This window comes from Procambarus clarkii, chromosome 52, assembly GCF_040958095.1.
Source record: "Procambarus clarkii isolate CNS0578487 chromosome 52, FALCON_Pclarkii_2.0, whole genome shotgun sequence".
Taxonomy (NCBI): Eukaryota; Metazoa; Arthropoda; class Malacostraca; order Decapoda; family Cambaridae; genus Procambarus; species Procambarus clarkii.
In genome coordinates, this window is record NC_091201.1 from 26551876 (window position 1) to 26574615 (window position 22740).

General features: G+C 42.4%; 1 protein-coding gene across 4 annotated transcripts; it reads left to right on the top strand.

Annotated features, from left to right (window-relative positions):
- Window positions 1–243: 243 nt before the first annotated feature.
- Window positions 244–21983, top strand: LOC123763621 (solute carrier family 22 member 20). 4 transcript variants are annotated; one of them, XM_069304524.1, is made up of 13 exons: window positions 244–548; window positions 890–983; window positions 8197–8287; window positions 8446–8779; window positions 11116–11219; window positions 11685–11839; window positions 12719–12887; window positions 14554–14692; window positions 15724–15914; window positions 16114–16274; window positions 17673–17743; window positions 17978–18097; window positions 19587–21983. In XM_069304524.1, the coding sequence occupies exons 2-13, from the start codon at window positions 896–898 to the stop codon at window positions 19989–19991; spliced, it is 2028 nt and encodes a 675-aa protein (XP_069160625.1). In that variant the 5' UTR covers window positions 244–548; window positions 890–895; the 3' UTR covers window positions 19992–21983. The 4 variants fall into 4 exon arrangements, with proteins under 4 accessions (XP_069160625.1, XP_045606808.1, XP_045606809.1 ...); XM_045750852.2 differs by having other exon boundaries at window positions 244–983; XM_045750853.2 differs by having other exon boundaries at window positions 244–983; window positions 15727–15914.
- The last annotated feature ends 757 nt before the right edge of the window (window positions 21984–22740 follow it).

A 22740-nucleotide genomic window follows, 5' to 3' on the forward strand; every position in this document is an offset into this window, starting at 1 on the left:
CTTGTTTGTATTGATTCGTGCCTGTGCATCTAATATATTAATTTTATATAATGTATATAAATTTATATTTCTGGAAGCCTATTAGGCTAGTCAAGGTTCTTTCAGGCATTGACTCCGCCTCCCATCTCCCGAATGATGCAACCCACAACAGGCGACTAACTCCCAGATACCTATTCTAGTTAAAAAAAAGAGACAAGATGGGGGTGCCAGAGTGTACTGGAGGATGCCAGAGAGTGCCAGGGAGTTACAGTGTGTGCCTGAGTACCAGCCGGGAGCGACCGCTGGCCGGGCCACGCTGTGTGCCGCAGTGCGGGGCGCCCCACGCCCAAGTATGGATCACACTTTATACGCTGCCACGCTCATTCAGAGGCAGTCACGCATTCTCACACGCTGCCTCGCTCACTCTGAGGCAGTCCACATACTCTCCAACACTGCTTCGCTCACCTCGAGGGGACACTAGCTGTCTCCCCTTGTTTACCTTATCGTGATACAGTGAAGGAGTATCTCCTGATGATCACCTTCCTACATGCGAAGTAGCATGCAAAGGGGTATATATATATTTCTCCTTAACAGTGTGGTACCACTTTTATCGGCCTTAACTCGACAAGCATCAATGTGATATTGTTTCCATCAACCGGTATATCATTTCTATAACGGTATACATAGGTGTCTACACTCAATTGTCGTAACGAAAGGTGAAATGAAATCAGTGTTATCTGTGTTTTAACATCACGTCCAACACTGTTGAGGTGTGTTATCCTTGAGCAGTGTGGCATCTGTGGTGCTATGTAAATGTTGAGGATCTTTGCTCCGCCTCAAACAGCGTTAACAGCTGCTTGCTTGCCACGTCCTCAAGGCTGCGTATCACAACAACCTTCTCGGTCAGCAGGTGACGATGTCTGGAGACGACAACTTTGATGATGTACTGTCAGCTCTGGGGTTCGGACGGTGGCAAATTCCCTCCCTCCTTGTGACTGTGCTTGGTAAGTACAAACATGTCTTGTGTGTTTAGCAACCAGGTTGCACAGCTAATTCGAATTTGCCGGATTTGGTGATTTACAATATATTCATGCTCAAGACATACCACCCAGTTACAGTAGCAGTAATAGTTGACACCATTGTCTCAGCTGTGGTTTGTTACTGTACAATTGATTGGGTTTCAGAGTTATTCAACTTAAACAAATCTAGACGGCCGTTACAAGTGCTTCCACACACAGCTAATCTAAGGCGTTTTGGAATAAACCAAACCACATGGTTCTAGTTTCAGATGTTGCGCTCGTTCAAATTTTTTTTTTTAACATAGGTACATCCTGATTTCTGGAGCTACACTAGAATAGATGAAGAGTTACATAGTGTGTCAAGAGCTAGCTAGCTAAAAATACTCATCTCGCACAGCTCAGCATGCAACTGAATCAATATTCATAAAATATTATTGACACATCAGCTGTCCAGATGCATTTAAGTAAACCATGGCGTAAAATCCAGTTATTTTTGCCTATTACGTGAGTCTATAGACAAAGCGAAATCTAACAAGCACAAGTACAAGAATGTAACAACTCTTGTATATATCTAAAAAACAAAAAAGAGGAGCCAGACTGAGGGTGTCGGGCGAGTGGTATTGACAAACATTGTGAGTGAACATTGCAGCTCCACCTGCTCATACCCACGAATTACAAAGAACGGGATCGTAAAACCGAGAAAGATACACTTTAAGGAAATCGATGCATACAAACGAAGAGAAGTGTTTGGGCTGAAAAGAATTATAGGGAAAAAAAGGGACCAGTAAAACTAGCTACCAAGGAAGCCTAGCCAGTATTAGGATATCAGCGAGACAACTTGAACCACAGGGAATAGTGGACACATTGGATTTGCTAAAGGGGAGAGGATGGCATTGGAGGGCGTGGCAGAAGGCTAGACAGAGCACGTGGTAGAAGACAGAGATTCTGTCCTCCTGGTGGGAAAGGAGTCGGGGCACAATCCGAGGGAGGAGCTGTCGTCTCCTGCTTGGGGAGGGGTCGTGATACAGACCACGGAGTGAGGGGAAGAAGCTGTCGTCCCCTGGTTGGTGGGGAATAGTTGATCTCAAACAAGGTGGGGAAAACCGTCGTCTGGCGAGGGAATTTGGAGGTGGTGAGCTGTCACAGGCATTGTGACTATAGGCGTCGTCTCGGTCAAGATTAACGACTTTCCGGCAAGGTGGTAGTTCTTGGTCTGTGCACAGACCAAGCTTCTCCCCTTCTCCTCCTCCTCACCTTCTCCTCCCCCTTGTTTATTCTTCCCCACCCCCGATGGCCCTTTCCTGCCACAAGTCAGGAAAGGGCCAGGAAAGTAAGTCATTGAGTCAAGCTCCCTTAGGCAAGTGAGACCGTCGCAGGCCACTTGTTCCCTCTAAGCCCAATCCTACCCCAATCCTCCTGCCCCAACCATTCCCCCCCCCCCTCTCTCTCTCCGTCTATAGCCATAGACAAATTGAGGGCCATTAAAAAAAAACTCAGTGCCATAAAACCGTAGTTCTTAAATTTCTCAGGGGTGGCTGGTCAGAGGAGGTTTGGTTCACACGATCTGGATGTACTGCTTGTTTCCAGATTCTATGAGAGGACCACCTCCCCCCGGGCACATGTCAGACTTTTCATTGGCCAAGACCAGGAGCTTTTGTTTCATTGGTTAGTGGTGCCAGGGTACTAGGCCCGGGGGTTCAAGTGATTGGACGAAAGTCTCAAGAGGCGGAGTCCCCCAGGGTAGTACCGGACACCCATTGGCCAAAGGACCAGGACATCCAGCTTTGGTTTGAATTGATTGGCGCTCCTAGCCCGGAGCCAAGCTCGGGGGAAGAACCATAGGCCTCCCTGGGGTAGTCAAAGGAAATTCTAGTGTGTCTGGTGTGGGACTTTGGTACAGGTCCAATGACCTGGGAGTAGCCATTCAACATCTGTGGCCGGTTCTTGCAGGGGGGAGGTAATGTACTCTTGAGTAACACATGTTCAATCAGTGGATAACCATTTGCCTCTTACGGATATTTTATTAGAGTAGGATACTTTTTTCAATTTGATATAAATACACGTGTGCAGACGATGAGTCACAATAACGTGACTGAAGTATGTTGACCAGACCACACACCAGAAGGTGAAGGGACGACGACGTTTCGGTCCGTCCTGGACCATACTCAAGTCGATTCAGGACGGACCGAAAAGGTTCAGGACGAACCGAAACGTCGTCGTCCCTTCACCTTCTAGTGTGTGATCTGGTCAAATACACGTGTCTTTTTAAATAAAGTGAATATTGATTTAGTTAATTTCCCTTGTCATTAATTCTGAGTTATTATATGTTACGTTTTATGTGCTGTACTGTAAATCACCGTGTTCTCCTACATTTAATGAATATTAAAGTTGCCCTTGAATCCTCAATTAGTAAAGTAAAGATTTCTATAAATAATTCCCAAGCATTATTGCCAAGATTCCTACGCACTTCAAGCTCATAATTATTTATTTCCGTCCTTCCTGGGAGATCAGTAGTGCAGACTATGGCGAGAAAAAGAGATGTTAGTGCAGTCTCTCTAGGCAGATGGAATGACAGTCACAAAACAAAAACAAAAAAAAAAGAAACAAGTTAGACTGCAAGTTGTCTTCACGGTGAGGGAACTGTAGGATAAGAGAGGGAAAAACATTTACAAATACTTTACTTTGAAAAAATGTTAAACAAATTGCAAAACACAAAATAATATCCAGGCTTGGCTCTAATACAACGTGTGCAAAACAAACAAGATGAACAATCAAATTTACTTTACGTTAATGTGCAAATAAAATATGGTGCTAGATATACTATGAGCCAGACTGCGTAAACCTGCTACCATACCGAGATATGTCAACAGGTCTACTCAGTAGAGCACTCAGGAGTAATCTGAATAGTGGTGGGCTAGGTAGCCCTATATATATGGAACGGCGGCGGTCCAGGTGGCGCTGGTAGTCTTGGATAACTAGGAACCAGCTCGTTAACTGCTTGTTTCGCCCGGTGGCGTGAGCTCCCGGCGACCAGGTGAGGTGGGGTGACGGGCCGTGGTGTAGGGGAAGACTGGTGGTACTGTCTAGACGTCTGGAAAGTAGTTGTTGTTGCTCTTGTGGCTGTAGTTCTTGAATATATAGACGTGATATGCTAGAATAGGTGATGATGGAGCAGGCCGAATCTCTTCCTAGAGAGATTACCGTGACAAGACACATTCAGATTTTCAGGAAGGTGGTGGCAGTGTAAGTTTAAGTATTATTATTATTTAAAATTAATAATCCTTCATTTTGTTGCTTCCCCCCCATTTAATATTTCAGTTTAATATTAGTTGGGAGTTCAGTGAGGGTCACCGTGAGTTGCAAGTAATGTTAAGCTGGGGTATTAAGTGAGTGAGGGGAGTAGCATGTGGAATTGTTACAGCTGGCACATCAGACAAATTTCGAATAGGTTGGAGAAAACTAAAATGTATGCAATCAAACTGTTCCCGGTGCTGAGAGATACGAGTTACGAGGAAATGCTAAAGAAATTAAACATCACGTCACAGGAAAAAGAAACAAGAGTAACATGATCACCAGATACAAAATTCTCAGGATAATAGTCAGGACAATATTAGCAAGGTTGGTACAAGAAAAAGGGAACGACGCTGGAAATGTAAGTACACAAATTAGTTACAGAGTCTTTATAAATAAGTTTTCAGTGTCAGAGCCCGGTAGGTTCAAAAACCTTATCACCATTTGATTAAAAGTTGAGAGGACGAAATTACCAAAACACAAGCACCGCAAAAATATATATATGTGAGAATATACACATACGCATCATGCCACTTGTGTGACCGTAAACTAGGCTATCAGCTCATCATATATTAATGGAGTCAGGCGCCAGGAAGACTATCCGTCACAACTAGCGTGACAGGGAGATCTGCAGGTTACATGTATTCGTGGGTATGTGCAGGCCTCCTCTAAATGTATATTTCAGGAGTACGATGACTGGACGGGTCTCCATACCGTGAATGCTTCAGAGGACGCAGCATGCATGTTTTGTCCCTTCATCATAACAACATTACCTCGTAATGCCTACCGTCTCTCTAGTTTAATCCTGAGGGGAAAAAAACTAGGCCAGACAAGGGTAAGGAAATCCATATCGTGTCCTGCTCTGCTGTGATTGGTCGAGGCAACTGACGTCATCGTGAAAGAACACAATGATAGGCTGTGGTAAAATATAGGTATATTATTCTTGACACAAATTGCTCCATTACTCACCGTAACTTAATTAAATTGAATGCAACTTCCCCACCCGTTGTGGGGTATCGTTGGATTTGCGTGTTCATGGGATATCATACCCGAAGATGTTATCCATTTTTTTTATTTTTACAAGACAGTTTGCAGTCGATAACTTCAGCAGCCCTAGTGTCATTTTGTGTAGCCTAAAAATGCATGAATGTAATTCTTTTATCGTCTAAGGAATCTCATCTTTGCACAATATCGTGACAAGTATTGATCAAAATATCACCAAATCTTTAATACCAGATGTGCTCGCTGGTCTTGGCCCAGAGCGAGCCCACAAGTGTCTTATTTCCCATTTTTTAAAGGATCTTAGAAATCGTTTTGTATGTGGATGTCTAAAAAGGCTTAGAGTATGCTGATAATAGTAGAGGTAGTAAAGGTAGTATTTCTGTACTACTTTTACTAAAATAGAATTTTCTCTACGCATATTTTACTGACCCTTTCCAATGGTCATCAATCCTATGTTATACATAATTGCACTGGCTCACGATGCGTGACACTAACTGCCCAAAACATATACCCTTAATTACCTCTTCCAGTTTTAAATTGTTGACGTGTAGAGGTTACGTTAATTTAAGTTAATTGAGATGCCTATGGGCTTCATTCTTCTTCTGCAGCCATGTAATTTTGTTGGGTTAGACTTTAGTATTCTATATTATTCCTGTATGTGGTCAACTAAGGGTTGTTGTTGTTATTGTTGTTTAAGATTCGCTACTTGGAGAAAAAAGTTCTAAGTAGCACGGGCTATGGTGAGCCCGTGCAACTGAGGGTGTTGAAGACCTTCTTCAGCACCACTGTGAACAGCCTTTCATCTTGACTGTGCGAACATAAGGATTTTTTTCCAGCTGAAATTTGAACTGGAGATTCCATTGTTTATTTTTCTACTAGAGGGACGTACCTGGTTGTGCCTGGGTCTTTTACCCCCAACCCCCCGTTCCTCATTCCCCCCCCCCCCTCTCCCAATCTCACTCTCTATCATCTCTCTGTCCCTATCCCCTCTCTCTCTCTCTTTCCGTCTCCACCTTTCTCCCCTCTCACACTTCTCGCCCCTCTCCATCCTCTCTCCTTATTTCCTCCTCTCTCACCTCTCTTCTTCCCTCTCTTCAAACAGTCCGCCCTTTCCTTCCTTCACCCCCTATCTCTGTCTCTGTGTATTTGTCTGTATTTTACTGCCTCTGTCTGTATATTGTCTGTGCCTATCTTTGTTTATGTTTGTCTCTTTATCTCTGCAAATGTATCTGTCTTTCTCATCTGTCTGCCTCCTTCTCTCTGTCTCTCTTTTCACTTACTGTCTCTGTCTCTCTCTCTCTCTCTCTTATAAAAGTAATACAATAATCTACCATTAGCGTTTAGGTGGGCCCGCCAGTGTAAGGAGCCTAGTGGTGTACAATATTAAAAAATACCATACTTACCCATATCCTTTGAGTAAAGGGCGGGGCTTGAGAAAGCATTTGAAGCTGTGGGAGGATCATCTGTTTTACGCTACTTCAGCCAAAGTAAGAATAGCAGAAATTATTTTTCTCGAGATCAACGAATAATGATGTATATTACCATGAGAACAGAATTTAGTTTGACATTTTTGTTTTCACGTTATTTAGTAATGTGTAGTCTTTTTGGCAGTGCCAAAATTCGTCGTGGTCAGAATGTGACCTGGCACACGGTTCCCTCTTGATTTCTAGCGACCTCGACTAGCCTATGTTCGTCCCGTACCCCAGACCATTTCCCCATGCAAAGTTGAGTGAGGCTAACCCGAAGCATCTGCCCTCCAAGCTTGGACAGCCACTTACACATTATCTTTTATAGATATAGAATGGTGAAAACAGCATTTACTGTTTTTTTTTTTTTTTTTTTGGTGCTACTTTGTGGAGTGTTGTGTTTGAAGCTGATGTCCCTTGTGTGAGTTGCATTGGACATTTCTTAAATGTTTTGGGTAAATATCTTCTAAACTAAGCACGGATTTGACTAAGTATTTAGTCCACATTCTAGCACTGTAGTCTTACTCAATCATGTACAACTAGTATAAAAAGAAAACAGTTCTTTATTCAAAAACCTACAAAAACAAAAACCTTAATTCTTTTGAAAATAAAAGATTAATCTATTATAAATGTGATCAGAGAGATTTGCTTTCCTCCCAAGGACATTTGATATCTGTCAATCTTACTAAAATGTTTACATTGAAAGAGAAGGATGCTAAACCATTATAAAGTGCGCACCCAGACTGGCTGGCGACCCAAGAAGCAGCAACAAGGGGCGAGATTCACCAAGCAGTTACGCAAACACTTACGAACCTGTCCATCTTTTCTCAATCTTTGGCAGCTTTATTTACAATTATTAAACAGTTAATGAGCTCCGAAGCACCAGGAGGCTGTTTATAACAATAACCACAGTTGATTGGGAAGTTTTCATGCTTGTAAACTGTTTAATAAATGTAACCAAAGCCGTCAAAGATTAAGGAAAGATGTAGACGTTCTTAAGTGCTTGCGTAACTGTTTCGTGAATCTAGACCAAGAGCAATAGCAAAAATCCAACAGCAGCAGCAGGGACAACAAATTCCCTGAAAGCTATGCTTCCGGAACATCTCGAATATTGATCCAGATTTATAGTTGTTGCCTTAAAATTATTTTTAGACATAGTGGTGATTACACTGAAGCTTTTTACCCTTGTAAAAGGATGGATTTTTTACCCTAAGGATAAGCTAGAGGACGGAATTTTTTATATAGTGAGCTTGGAAATTAATGTAATTTATATTACATATTACTAAGACTGTACAGTGGCTTTCGTGCTGGATTCATTGTTTTGACTTCTTCTCTCGATTTTCATTTACAGTAAATGTAAATATGTGTTTACTAATATGTTTAAGGCGTTGTGTGAGCTGCATTTATCTTTTAACTTGTTCATGTTTACCTCTCGGCAGCCATGTCGCAGTTCTCCGTTCATCTGATTGGCTCTCCTCTCCTGTGTGCGCCTCTACCCTACCGCTGTTCGCTGATTCCACCCATTCTTAGGTGAGTGGCTGTGACGGTACTGAGCTACGTGACCTGTGTATTTGAACCTGTGTGTGTATATTCGACCTTTGTATTTGAGCCTGTATGCCTTTATGTGACCTATGTAGGTGTATGTGTGCTTTTGTGACAAACTGTGATGTTTCTGATGGCTTCAACAGTAACGTGAGTTCGATGTGGCAGCCGTCGTCTGATTTCGACGAAAAATGTCTGTTGTTCCCATCCTCCACCAACGCCACACCTACCACCACCACTACTACCACCAACCTCACCGCCCCATTCATCGTCACCACCATCGACGCCGCTTCCACTGTCAACAAATTCACCACCACCACCCGTGAAACCAGTGGTGGAGCCTCCATCACCACTACCACAACCACTGCGGCGCCTACCACCACACCTACCACCACCACTGCATGGCGCATTACTGGTCTTCCATCGTGCCCCTTAATCCAGTATGACACAACCGTGTTCACATCTACTGTTATATCAGAGGTAAGAAGTCTACATTATACATTATACACTCAGGTGGTGCGGACTTCCTTCAACTTCCCAAGATAATTTATTCAAGTACGATGTATTTTGATAAGTTGCAATACAATTTTTCGGAAATTTATCACATCTGTAAATATTTACAAAAATTAAAAGAAATAAGGTACGTGATTATATGTTGGTCATACTTAATGTGAGAATATGTGTGCACGGAGAAGTCGAATAGTTCATCAAAGACTTCCCAACGTCAAGAAATTGTCGTACTAAAGTGCTGATCCAACGAGTTCATAGATCCCGCCGGATTTGAGTCTTTATTACACACAGAAATCACAATAGCGTGATGTATCAAATGAACAAATCCACAAGGGCCGTGTAGCTTTATATTAGGCCTGAAGACTCAAGGGCCTGAGTCTTTATATTACTCTTTGAAACTAAATTGATTTATTGTCACTTTTTGTTGTACCCATTTTTCTCAATAATTAAAATTTTTTTAATTTTCTATGTACCGTATTAATTTAATAATTTCAGTCAAGGAAAATTTCCCTGTGGTCATACACGGTGTAAGAATTTTTTTTAGTATAACACACTTGTGGTTAGGAGACGTGGGTCCTGTAGCGCAGTAGTCAACGTAGTTGCTTCATAATCGAAAGGTTTCGGGTTTGATTAACGTGGCAGGACAGAGACGTTTGACTTCGTTTCCTTTCAAGAGATGCCCCTCTTCACCAGCAGCAAACTCAGTATACATCAAACAGAACTTCAGCCTGAAACATGATACTGCTGTTTAGGCTACATACTACTGTTTTATAATAATAATAATAATAATTTTTATTTAGGTAAGGTACATACATAAAGAGATTTTACAAAGTTTGTTGGCTTTATAGATAGAGCTAGTACATACAATGCCTAAAGCCACTATTACGCAAAGCGTTTCGGGCAGGAAAACATGATAAAACTTTTCATCGACTGAAACATGATACTACTGTTTAGGCTACATACAACTGTTTAGGCTACATACTACTGTTTTCATCGACTGAAACATGATACTACTGTTTAGGCTACATACTACTGTTTTCATCGACTGAAACATGATACTACTGTTTAGGCTACATACTACTGTTTTCATCGACTGAAACATGATACTACTGTTTAGGCTACATACTACTGTTTTCATCGACTGAAACATGATACTACTGTTTAGGCTACATACTACTGTTTTCATCGACTGAAACATGATACTACTGTTTAGGCTACATACTACTGTTTTCATCGACTGAAACATGATACTACTGTTTAGGCTACATACTACTGTTTTCATCGACTGGTCCCAACGCCTCTTTAGGTATTGATGCCAAAAACCTTCATTGAGTCTCTTAAAGCCCATATTAACACTGCTAATGAAGACATTTACCCGAGTTTACCTGAGATCCACTATCACTAGTGGTTTCGACGAGGATAGGAAGCTGGCGGCTTGTCGAAGGTCCCACCATTTACCTTGATCTTTTCCAGTTTATATTTTCTAGACACATGTTCCAAGAAGCAGTAGTATATATATATATATATATATATATATATATATATATATATATATATATATATATATATATATATATATATATATATATATATATATATATATATATATAATATATATACATATATATATACATAATTTGTTGTCCAATTTCCAATTGAAGTTTAATATTTTGTGTGACTGGTTCTTTTAATACAAAAGTATAATATAAATTATGTGATGTGATTTGATGCGATATATGCCATCCTTCTGCCGGGTAAGTACTGTAAACACAGGACTGGCTAAAGAACCCATATTAATTACAATAACACTTATATATGATATAGGATTGTATATATGATTTGTATAAATGATGTGTGCGTGTTTTTGGATCATCACTTGGAACTTGAATAAGAACAATAAAAAATGGATGAGATTTTATGTTATACTGAAATAAAATAATTTCAACTTTTGCGATTATTTTATTAATATCAAATGTAAACGGTGATCATATATGTTAAGCGGTATAGGAAGCACGCATGAACAACCCCCCTATAATGGCTGGTTTTCATATGTAATGATAGAGATGTTCATAAATATCTATATATATTTCTCTCTCTCACACAAACTCTCTTGGTCTCTTTTACACTCCCTCTCTCTCTTACCCTCTCTCTCTCTCTCTCTCTCTCTCTCTCTCTCTCTCTCTCTCTCTCTCTCTCTCTCTCTCTCTCTCTCTCTCTCTCTCTCTCTCTCTCTCATTGCCCTCGAGGCTCGTATGTTTTGCTGATTGTTGTAATTGTTTCGGCACCAAGTGTGGGACCTGTTGCAGTGGGACCTGGTGTGTGAGAGGGGCGTGCTGCGGCCTCTCTTCCAGACCCTCTTCACCCTCGGCGGCATGCTCGGCAGCACCATGGGCGGCCACATTGGTGACAGGTACAGTCCAACCCCCGTCATACACTCTCTCACACTCTCACGCACGCACGCATGCACACACACACACACACACACACACACACACACACACACACACACACACACACACACACACACACACACACACACACAGTGATGAACATTTATAAATTATTTCGCACAAGCTTATTCCAATTGGTCACACTTGTTTAGTGGGTTCTACAGTGCCGTACAACACTACATATGTAAACAAAATAGTATATGTGTCAACTTTTTACACAAACGTTTTCACTATATATGTAAACAAATGTGTATTTCCAGCTCTCTTTGTATCCCACTTTGCTGCATAATTAATAACATCTACATTTCTCGAGCATCAAGGTATGCAATCATGTATATATATCGATCACCGAACGTTGCTGCCGTGAGTCCGGGCATTGATCGCGCCCTTAGACACGTCGCTGGAGATGTTTGTGTGTTCGGCAGGTGGGGTCGCCGGCGGGCGGTGGTAGGGGCGTGTGTGGCCAACCTCCTGGTGGTGGTGGCGATGGCCCTGACGCCCTACTTCCCGCTCCTCGTCACTCTTCGCTTCGTGGCCGGCTGCAGCGTCATGGCCATGCTTGTCCCCGCCTGGAGCCTCAGTAAGTTTGTTTAGATATACTTATTGCGCATTCCATACCTCTTTATTTTTGCAGCTTTACAGTCATGTAACTCCCAGAGGTGCTTGTAGCCGCGTCTAAGCCTAGTATAGTGGTAACATCTAGAAGTCTGCTAACCTTATTGGATGACCCATAGACGTGCGGTTCTTCCTGCATAATAGAATGATGATAGACTGGTGTGAATATCACTTTGCCGTATGTCTACTAGATTTTGTTGCAATTCCCTGTATATTGCTGCTCTCAGGCTAATCAAAGGCAATCCAAGAAGGTAATCAATTCCCCCTTTACGAGCAATTGTTTTGACTAACTCATTAATTCTGTCATGCATTCGGAGACCAATTTATGTGAAGGAATCCACAGGAGACAAACTCTGACTCCATCATTGATCTTTTCGTATTTTATTAGTTATATTCATTATAATATTTTTGGATACTAGAGACTTCATAAGGAAACAAACTTATCGAATGTTTTAAAAATATGTGAATACTAATATTAGATTGGGTTGTGGGGGCTGGACTTCTGGCCAACCCTTGGTAAGCGTGTCAAGGCCAACACAATAGCCTATTGACAAACCGTCAACTATACGCTAGTCCTTATGGGATTTATTATAGGTTACTATATTAATATTATGGTAATGTACTGCTGCTTTTAGGTTGTTGCATACTTGGATCATGCAACATCTGTCACTGATGGTTTGCATTGGGTAAGTTGGGTCGCACACCCCGCGTGTACATGTATACACTATGTGTATAAATATTTTGTGTGTATGGGGACACCAGCTCCTTGTTTACCCATACAGACCTGTATTAGTCTGCCCCTATAGCCTTGGGGTCTCCCACAGCTCTCTGTCTCCCTCTACAGCCCTGGAATCGACACCAGCGGGCTGCAGGAGCCGCGTGGGGATGCTGTTGGGGCTGCCGTTCTCCGCCAGCACTATGGGCTTCGCTGGGGTCGGCTTCCTTATTAGAAGCTGGCGCCCACTCCTGTTGGTCTGTTCCTCCCCCATCCTCATCCTCCTCCCGGTCGCTCTGTGAGTACGCTTTCCTTTCTCTCAATAATTATGTATAAATTTAATGTATCTATATCAATAAAATAGAATGTCTGGCCGAGGTTGGATGCCAATCGCTTGGAGCTACCCTCACCCAACTTTACACAGTGATTGCTGTTGGGTACGTGCCCAGCATGGGTTGGTCTAATTTATTCTATCACAAGGAAGGCATGGATCCCATAGCGACCCACCACCGTGAAATCAGTGGAATGTGGCTTGTAGAGACCCTAGATTTATATGACTAGAGTAGGCATCCTGCAGTCTCGGGAGGCAATGGAGTTGTGCTCTGGTTGTCTAGACAGAATGTCCTCTCCAGGGTGAAAAGGCAGGGTATATCGATATGGATGAGAAGCTGTTGCCCGTGCAGCAGGTTTCCCCTCTCCACAATGCTGAAATTGTCCAATGGAAAGGCAAAGCAGAACGAGGTTGAACTCAACAACGAACTGCCTTAGGAGCTCCAACTCCTGATTTTTCTTCGACGTTGACTCCTGAAGTCCGTCCTAAAGTGGGTATGGCTGCGAGGCAGCGGGTTTTGAAGTCAGGGTTTTCCTTCCCCCAGATAAGCTGCCTTCCCAGCTGTCGAGTCCCATCTACTGTAGCTTATGTGCGTACTGTTTCATATACTTTATGAAGCTTATGACTATGGGCAGTCATAAGCTACCCAGTGCCGGCCCCTATGCTGGGTTGAAGCAGTCACATAATCAACACGGTCAATCGGTTGACACAGTCATTGGGTTAACACTGTTAACGAGGCCGACATGAGTGGCCTCTGTCACTCGAGCAACACTAGGCACTCCTTCTAGTATAATATAATAACAATTATATAATATAGTAGCTGGGGTACCCGGCCGTGCCCGGGACGATCTGGTCCTCTAGTCTTCCCAACAAACCCTCCCCATCTTCCCGTATACACGTCTATACGAGAAAAAATTGTTTCTCCCCTACAAACCCCCCATCATATTCCCCATCATTGTAATTAAAAGGTTGCACACAGAACGCAAATCTGTTATCTGAATATATGTTTTGCGAACCAATATCTGAATTGACTATTATTTAAACCAATTATAAAGTCTACGGACTCGGTGCCGAACATTTCACATCCACGGTTGTTGAAGGAGGGGGGCATTGAGTCTGTGCCCCCTTCAAGAGACACCAGTGGGCCGACCCGATTCCCCAGTGACATTCCCAATAAAAATCACAATCATTCATGGGAAGTTTCGTGAGACTGGTCCAAGCGTCTGGTCTCCAATCTCAAACAAACAAACATTCTCTTTTAGATGAACAGTCTTCAGTCCTCAGTCTTCAGACTCCCTACAGGTAGGGGGTCTGGTAGCTGAGCGGACAGCGCGCAGGACTCGTAATTCTCTGGCTCGGGTTCGATTCCCGGACGAGGCAGAAACAAATGGGCAAAGTTTCTTTCACCCTGAATGCCCGTGTTACCTAGCAGTAAATAGGTACCTGGGAGTTAGACAGCTGTTATGGAGCTGCTTCCTGGTGGGGGGGGGGCGGGAATTAGTTAGTAGTTGATTGATTGACATTTGAGAGGCGGGCCGAAAGAGCAGAGCTCAACCCCCGCAAGAACAACTAGGTGAATACACACACAAACATACATAGACTTAACCAGCAAGTGTATACGGTGTCTTGACAGTCTGACGGACGAGTCCCCGCGCTGGTTGGTGCAGCAGGCGAGGCTGGAGGAGGCCGCCCTGGTGCTGCAGAAGGCCTTCAGGCAGAACAAGGTGCAGTTGAGCGCCAGCCTCGCCACTCTCATGGACCACATGGTACAGGTAGGCACAGACTAGCCTCTTCCTCGCTGTGTTTCCTATTTACTACCCAATTCGGTAACAAAAAATAAAGACGGGCTGACAGTAATAGGTGACAGGCCTTTCCAATTCATTTTGCAGAGCTCCAATCATCAGTGTCTCTCAAATGAAAATCAGGTGGCGTAGTGGAGTAGGTTGAGATCTGAGGTGCTAAAATCAACGACGCTGTATTGTTTGAAAACATAACAAGCAAATCATTTAACGTCTGGATACTAGTTCATATATTAACGTGAGTGACTAGTGTAGATATTAAAACGCAAGCAGATGAAAAATCCATTTACCAAAACCTTATTATACCAATAACTCTCGCCATTTTCATTTTAAATACGATACTTTCGAAGCCATAACATCCGCACTACGTGACCATAGATCTTTGTCGAATTTCACACCAAGACAATCTGTCATGCACCGAAATCTTTTATTTTATTGTATTTTAAGCTTAAAGTTCAAGGTCTGAGAAAAGGTTTAAAAAGTTTTCGCGCCATTATTCACAGACGCTCGTAATACCTGTCGGAACCCTCAAGGTAAGGTAAGGTAACCCCCACAGATTGATCAGTCATTGACATAAGCGTGTTGTCTGTATGTATATGTAACAGCCAGGTCACAGATGATCTCAGAGGCTCACAACTCTTAATATTTTCAACAAAGGTTGCAAACAACCCAACCTACACATACGAAACTACAGTTTTGTATGTGTAGGTTTTGACAAGGTTTTTTGTTTCGTCCAATTGACGAAGTTTTGGTCCATCCCGGATGGGCCGAAACGTCGTCACTCTCATTTGATTGTGTTGGTTGGGTTTATTATAATCAAACACATTATTGTAACATTCTCCTCAAAATGTGCAAGTGTGCTTCTCCGTTATCATGGGTTTAATTTGTTTGTGTTTCTTATTAGCTGTCTTGATTTGCTTAGGCTTGTGGCTTGTTTTGTTTTGCGTTTTGTGTTTTGTTTTTCCTCCCTTGGTGAACGTGTTTTGAAAGATCTGGATCACCAGCAGGAGAGCAAGGCCTCGTCCTCGTCCAGGCCTTCCCCTGGACCCTGCCCGCTGCCGGCCATACTGCAGCAGATGTGGGCGTACTTGCGGGCCCCGGCCATGAGGACCATCATTATCGTCACTCCCACCCTCTGGTTCCTGCAGAGCTGCCTCTACCTCGGCGTCGTCATCAACGCCAACAACTTCACCAGGTCAGCCTCTCGTATGCCAGTCAGCTCTTGTATACCACAAATGAAGAAGTAGCTAGAACACAAAATTAACCAGACCACACACTAGAAGGTGAAGGGACGACGACGTTTCGGTCCGTCCTGGACCATTCTCAAGTCGATTGTGAACACAAAGCCATGTGCCCAATAAAGCTGGATCAGTTTTAGCCGTTTCCTTCCACAGTTCCGACCCCTTCCTGTACCTGGCGCTGACGGGGGTGATGGAGGCGCTCGCCATCGTCATCATCACGCCCCTCACCGCCCACCTGGGCCGCCGCATCATGGTCTGGGTCGGCCTGGGCATGGGCGGCGTCTTCCTCATGCTCGAGCTCTTCGTCCCCGCTGGTATTTATTTTATTTATTTCTAGATACAATAAGGTACATTGGGTTTGTGGGAGGTCATAACATTGATATTTTTAGTCTTGCAAAGCCACTATAACACGCATAGTGTTTCGGGCAAATCTAATCTAAAAATGATGAAGTTGCATATCTTGGGTACAAATATTGAGGGAGTGGGTAAATAAAAGATACATTGCGAATTTGAAGCACTTTGTAGGAAACTATGAGGATGAAATTCAGTACTTTTTGGTTTTCAAAAGGGTAGATTCAAAATCTCTCACGGCTCCTGCGATACTCTCGTTCCTAATTTTATTAACAAGGCTACATATGTAGCAAGTCACAGTAACGGGGCGAAAATTCGACACCCAACCCCACACATCTGGAAATAAAGAAAATGACGAGGTTTCGGTCCGACTTGAGAGTGTCGATCGAGGTGCTCACCCTCACGACGGCTTGAGGCTGATACCGGATAGTACGAATTCTTCTCTCTTCTCGTAACTCCCCAACTGCTCTCCCACCGTTACCCTCTCTTTCCTGTCACAGATCTCTTCTCACCCTTCCCAGCATTTTACTAGTTATACCCAGTCTGGTTTCCAAGGGTGTGAGGGGTGAGTTTCCTCATCCTGTCCTCATAGCCGAGTCCTCTCAATTCCGATACTAATTTAGTTGCAAATTTCTGCAGTTTCTCAGGGTTCTTTTTTGTGCTTCACAGGATTGGGGGTTTCATGCTGGTGCTACATACTCAAATAATTGTCTCACATAGGTAGTGTGTATGGACTTAAAAAGCCACCATGTTTAAATTCTTAAATGGTGTTCTTATGTTTAATTTTCCATATGGTGCTTATGTTATACTGTACACATGTTGTTGTTGTTTGTGTTGGAAGTCTGCCTCCACCACTTCACTTCCTAATGCATTCCATTTGCATTAGGAAGTGTAAGTGTTTGTGTGTGTGTGTGTGTGTGTGTGTGTGTGTGTGTGTGTGTGTGTGTGTGTGTGTGTGTGTGTGTGTGTGTGTGTGTGTGTATTTGTTTCAGCAGGTAAAGTACATACCTACTGAAGCGTACGTATTTCCTTGCAGTCCTCGTTATCCTTCCCCAAAAGAAGAAAAACGTTAGAACTTAAAACTCTAATTCACACTGTAAGTAACAGTTTTAAGCGGGTACTTAAATTCATAACAGCTCATCTTTCCAACAATACCCCAGCAACTAAAGACACAAGTATAAGGTTTTAGTGCTAAGTGCCTTATTGGCCTAAATCCTATTAATCCAACCCCCCCTCCCTCTTATCTTTAATAGCAACACATACACTTAAAACACACAATGAATATGATGTGCAAGAAAAGTACGTTAAGAACTCCACGTGTAAGATGTCACTGATGCAGCGCACGGGTCTTTTCACTGCAGACTCTGAGTACTATTGGGTTGACTGGGTCGTGGTGATGATCGGCTTCTTGCTGGTGGCTGGAGCTTTCCAGGTAAGTGCTCTAGAATCTGCCTCGTTGTTGTTGTGTTAGATTCAGCTACTTGGAACAAAAAGTTCCAAGTAGCACGGGCAATGGTGAGCCCATAGTGGACTTACCTGGCACAGGAGCGGTGTTGTAACTGATGGAGCTGCCTTGCCTGCCTGCTGCCTATCTCTAACAGCCATACTTCCTCTCAGACTAACGCCTTAACCTCTTCCCGCCCCTGCCGTCTTGGTGGGACTGCAGGTGAACTACGTGTACGCTCCCGAACTCTTCCCGACGGAGGCGCGGGCGAGGGGGTTTGCCTTCGTCAACGTCTTGGGCAGCGTGGGCTTCTCCTGCGCCCCTCTCATCACCCACATCCTGGTCAGTTCTCTCAGTGCCTGGAATGTGGATAGACCATTACACCTTCATTTTACGTTTGCATTTTTTGATGGATTTAGAGAAGTATAAAATGAGCAAGGGTAAATTAAGAAAATGTCAAAGAAGGTCTAGGACTTAATATTTTGGTTAAATTATATTCGTTTGGTGCGATGGTGGTGCCACATGCTCTAAAATTCTTCAAAAATTAAGATTTTATATGTATAATAATAAGATTTATCATTTATTAAATAATAATAGCCAGACAGATGTCAAGTCCTGGTAATTATAAGGATTTATAAGCAAAACCCTTACATTTCTTTAATGAAAATTGTCATGAAGCGTAAGCCGCAGTCACCTCAACCATAACAATGTAGTTACAGATATAGGGGGGGGGGGGTAGAAATAGCCTAAGCTACTCTATCCCTTTGAGATGTATTTATTGCTTATCTCAATAAACATACTTGAACAATGTAGTGAGAGATGACGCTTGAAGTGCCTCACCTTGACGCCAGGAGGCTTCACGTACCCTAGCTGCTCTGGCATCAATTTCAACATATTAAACAAAACATAATACAGTATTTCACCGTTTACTTCCTTTGGGCATCTGCTGGTCTTCAGTGGCTAGAGTTATGAGATTCTCTCTTCGTTTTTGACGTTTTAAGTTTGAGAAAATTATTTGGAGCAATGCTGGGATTTGAACCAGCGTTCTAATGAACCCCAGACGCTAGTTTTAATCCACTCGGTCATAATAGGACAAAAGCTGTTCAACTCTGAAATCTAATAAGTACATTAATCTGCTAGATTAATCATTATCTGCTAGATTAAGGACCTGCCCGAAACGCTGCGCGTACTAGTGGCTTTACAAGAATGTAAATACTGTACTATCCAATGTATTCTCACAAACCCAATGTACCTTCTTGTATATATAAATAAATAAATAAATAAATAAATAAATAAATAAATTTAGGGAGTCTGGAGGCCCCAACTGGTGCCACAACCAAGTTTTACAAATAGCCTGCCTACACCTTGGCTTTTTATGAAGTTCTCTCCATTCTTGATATATCACGCCATTGTGATTTCGTTGTGTTCTGAAGAAGGGGTGTATGGTGGAGAACTCCATTATCCACAGACCAGAATATAGGCAGGCTATTTGTAAAACCTTGCTGTGGCACCAGTTGAGGCCTCAAGACCTCTTTAGTGTACTCAGTAGACTTCCGGGTTGAATAGCTTTTGTCATATCATGACCGAGTGGGTTAAGGCAAGCATCTAGTGTTGACCAAAGCACACACTATAAATTGAAGAGACGACGACGTTTCGGTCCGTCCTGGACCATTATCAAGTCGAAGCATCTGGCATTCACTAGAATGCTGGTTCAGATCCCCCATTGCTCCAAATAATTTATCAATGATATATCATGCATTTGTGATTTCTTTGTCTTAAGTTTAATGTTTACTTAAATGCGTAGTGGCAATTCGTTCATTTCTCTGTACAGGAGGAGTACGCCTGGTGGGCCGTCAGTGTTACCTTTGGCTGTGCTGGTATCTTAGGGAGTCTCCTGGTGCCCTTCCTTCCGGAGACCAACAACAAACCGCTGCCGGAGACGCTGCAAGACGTGGAGAACAGGTACAAATATATGCAGAACCAGAAGAGGAGTGCACGTCGCGCTCTGCATGAGGGAGAGATGAGCCACACCAATTTGACCCCCCTGCTGGAGACCGCCCCCAGCGGCCACAACACCCCGGAGTCTCCTCATTTACACCTCGTACTGGAGACCGCCCCGAACGGCCACAACACCCCGGAGACCTCTCGTTCACATCCCCAACACATCACGCCAGTTCACGGTGGTGAAGGACATAACGCGACAACAAATGGTGCTCTCATCAGTAGCGTACTGTAACTATATCTCAAGAATATGATTAATTATATTAAAAAGGAACACACTGGAGATCCGAAAGAAATCACATATCACTACTACTGATACATTTGTTGTAATATGACGAGTTGAATATTAGAAAAGCCATTTTACATCACTTGAATTGGGTTAGATTTGTTTTTATCATATACTGTAATAGATAGATATATTTCAGAAATATATACACAAATACAGAATATTAAGTGTCGCACTGAATACTCGTAGTGGCTACTATTCTGTACAAATAAAACTTTTATAGAAAAAAGTATAAGGGAAGGCATTGTCATCGATTTCTTGAGGTAAAAATGACTAAATACAGGGTTAGTTAGATTTTGTTTGTAGAGTGAAGGCCAACAGAGAATACATATTAGTGTACCTTGCGTGTATAAGGGGGTTTACTCCTCTTATTTCAGGCTTTGGGCGACTAAATACCAACTTCTTGGTTATTGATGTTTTGTTACACACATCATTAGAATTGTACAGGTTAGGGTAGGTATATACGAAGTTTTTACTCTTTTAAATAAACTTTAACCCCTGACAGATCTTAGGCGCTACAAGTCTGACATATATTAATAGTGAAACGCTTGCCTATGCCCGAAACGCTTTGCGTAATAGTGGCTTTAGGCATTGTATGTACTAGCTATACCTATAAGTCAAACAATCCTTGTAAATATTTATTGTATGTATGTACCTTACCTAAATAAAATTGTATTGTATTGAATCAGAAATCGTAAACTCAGGGTTAGATTGAGCGCGAGTGTATGTAAATTCGCTCCGTTTTCTATTGTTGTTTTTTGATTCAGCTACTCTGAACAAAAAGTTCTAAGTACCACGGGCTAAGGTGAGTCCGTAGTGGACTTAGCTGACACAGGAGCGGGGGGCTGTAACTTGATCTGTCTTTTCTACTGACCTGCGTAAGAAGTCGCTTTATACTAGGCGGCAAGCACTGAGTGTCAGAGGGCAATGAGGGCAGTCTTGCATGGAGACCACCTCACTATCTCCTCCCCAGTAGAACCTCTCTCGCTCTTTAATTATGAAAATTTCTCACATATTCTCTCAATGGGCTCACCATAGCCCGTGCTACTTGGAACTTTTTGTTCCAGGTAGCGAATCTTAATCAACAACATATCCCTTCACTGTGGCACTTGTACTATGCAGAGACGTCCCTGTGCTTAGGATTAGTGAAGTCTTGTCTGTTAATATATGATCTACGACTCAACATGAGAAGAATGCCTTTAAAAGTGAAATTAACCCGTAAAAGAATGGTGTGATACTTAACCATTCACTGTACACAGTGAAAACATTGAATATAATGTTTAAGAAGATAAGTCATTACAATAACAACAGTAATATGACAACACTGGTATTAATATATACAATACTTGTATTCAAAATATAGTTATTGAACGGAATCATTAAGAGTGACAAACGCTGATAATTACTCTCTGAAAAAGTATTAACGAAACTGGGTTTAATATTAAAATATAATGACTAGGTGTCAGGAGTCATTATACCCATTCGTGCCCATGAAGTTATTACGTACAATTACCTTCAACATCACTCCCCTCCTTTTGATAACCCCTTGGATTACTTTATATGCATCTCGTCCCCTAAAAATTCCTTGGATTACCTTCAGTACATCCTATTGCACACACCTTAGATTGCCTTCAGTACATCCAACTGCATACATACCTTGAATTACCTTCAGACATTCCATTACCTTGGATTACACCCATCATATACCCCCCCTCAACAAGGATCTACAACAGTTGTGGTTATCCGTGTATTTAAAATGTTCTAAACACAAAATTTGATGTTCTACGTGTCAACTAAAGTAATTCAGCAGTAACCTTTAAAATACTGATGTACATTAAGATCAAATGTTTAAGTCAAAAGGTTTTAGTTTATATGTGCATAACACGAAGTTACACCGGATACGGTCTATTTATTAGTCAAAATACATAATAAACAAACCTATTTATGTTTTGTGTATCCTTCGCAGTTTTATTTTTTTTTTATTTTTTTTTTTGAGATATATACAAGAGTTGTTACATTCTTGTACAGCCACTAGTACGCGTAGCGTTTCGGGCAGGTCCCTGGAATATGATCCCCGTCGCGAAGAATCGTTTTTACATCCAAGTACACATTTTACTGTTGCGTTAAACAGAGGCTACAGTTAAGGAATTGTGCCCAGTAAATCCTCCCCGGCCAGGATACGAACCCATGACAAAGCGCTCGCGGAACGCCAGGCGAGTGTCTTACCACTACACCACGGAGACTGTCAAACTGCATGATGGTCATGCAAATTTTGCATGACCGCTAGCCTCATCAATGATATGTTTTGTGGTGCAAGTTAAGAACATAAGAATAAAGGTAACTGCAGAAGGCCTATTGGTCCATACGAGGCAGCTCCTATTTATAACCACCCAATCCCACAAGTTGGCCACCATTTGGTCCGGGAGACATCTCCCGTCACGCAGGGTGCAGTTGCGCCTCCACAGATCTCCAGTATCATCTTTTGATACTGGTAATGGCTCAAAAAGGCCACCACTTACGGGCTATTAATGCCCGTGCCACCTCTTGGGTAGCTTAAGGGGGCGATAGTTAGGGTTCATAAAAGTTGTTCTAGTGCAATGAAAATTTATTGACGTGTTACACGTGAAGAGGGCTGCAAGTGGTCCAAGTTTCAGCATCGCAGCCTAAATAGAGAGGGAGAAAAAAAAAAAAAACTTTT

Coding starts and splice junctions, on each gene's coding strand:
- LOC123763621 (XM_045750852.2), top strand. CDS start 896: ATGTCTGGAGACGACAACTTTGATGATGTACTGTCAGCTCTGGGGTTC. Junction 15,915..16,113: donor AACGCCAACAACTTCACCAG/GTCAGCCTCTCG, acceptor TTCCTTCCACAG/TTCCGACCCCTTCCTGTACC. Junction 18,098..19,586: donor CTCTCATCACCCACATCCTG/GTCAGTTCTCTC, acceptor TTCTCTGTACAG/GAGGAGTACGCCTGGTGGGC.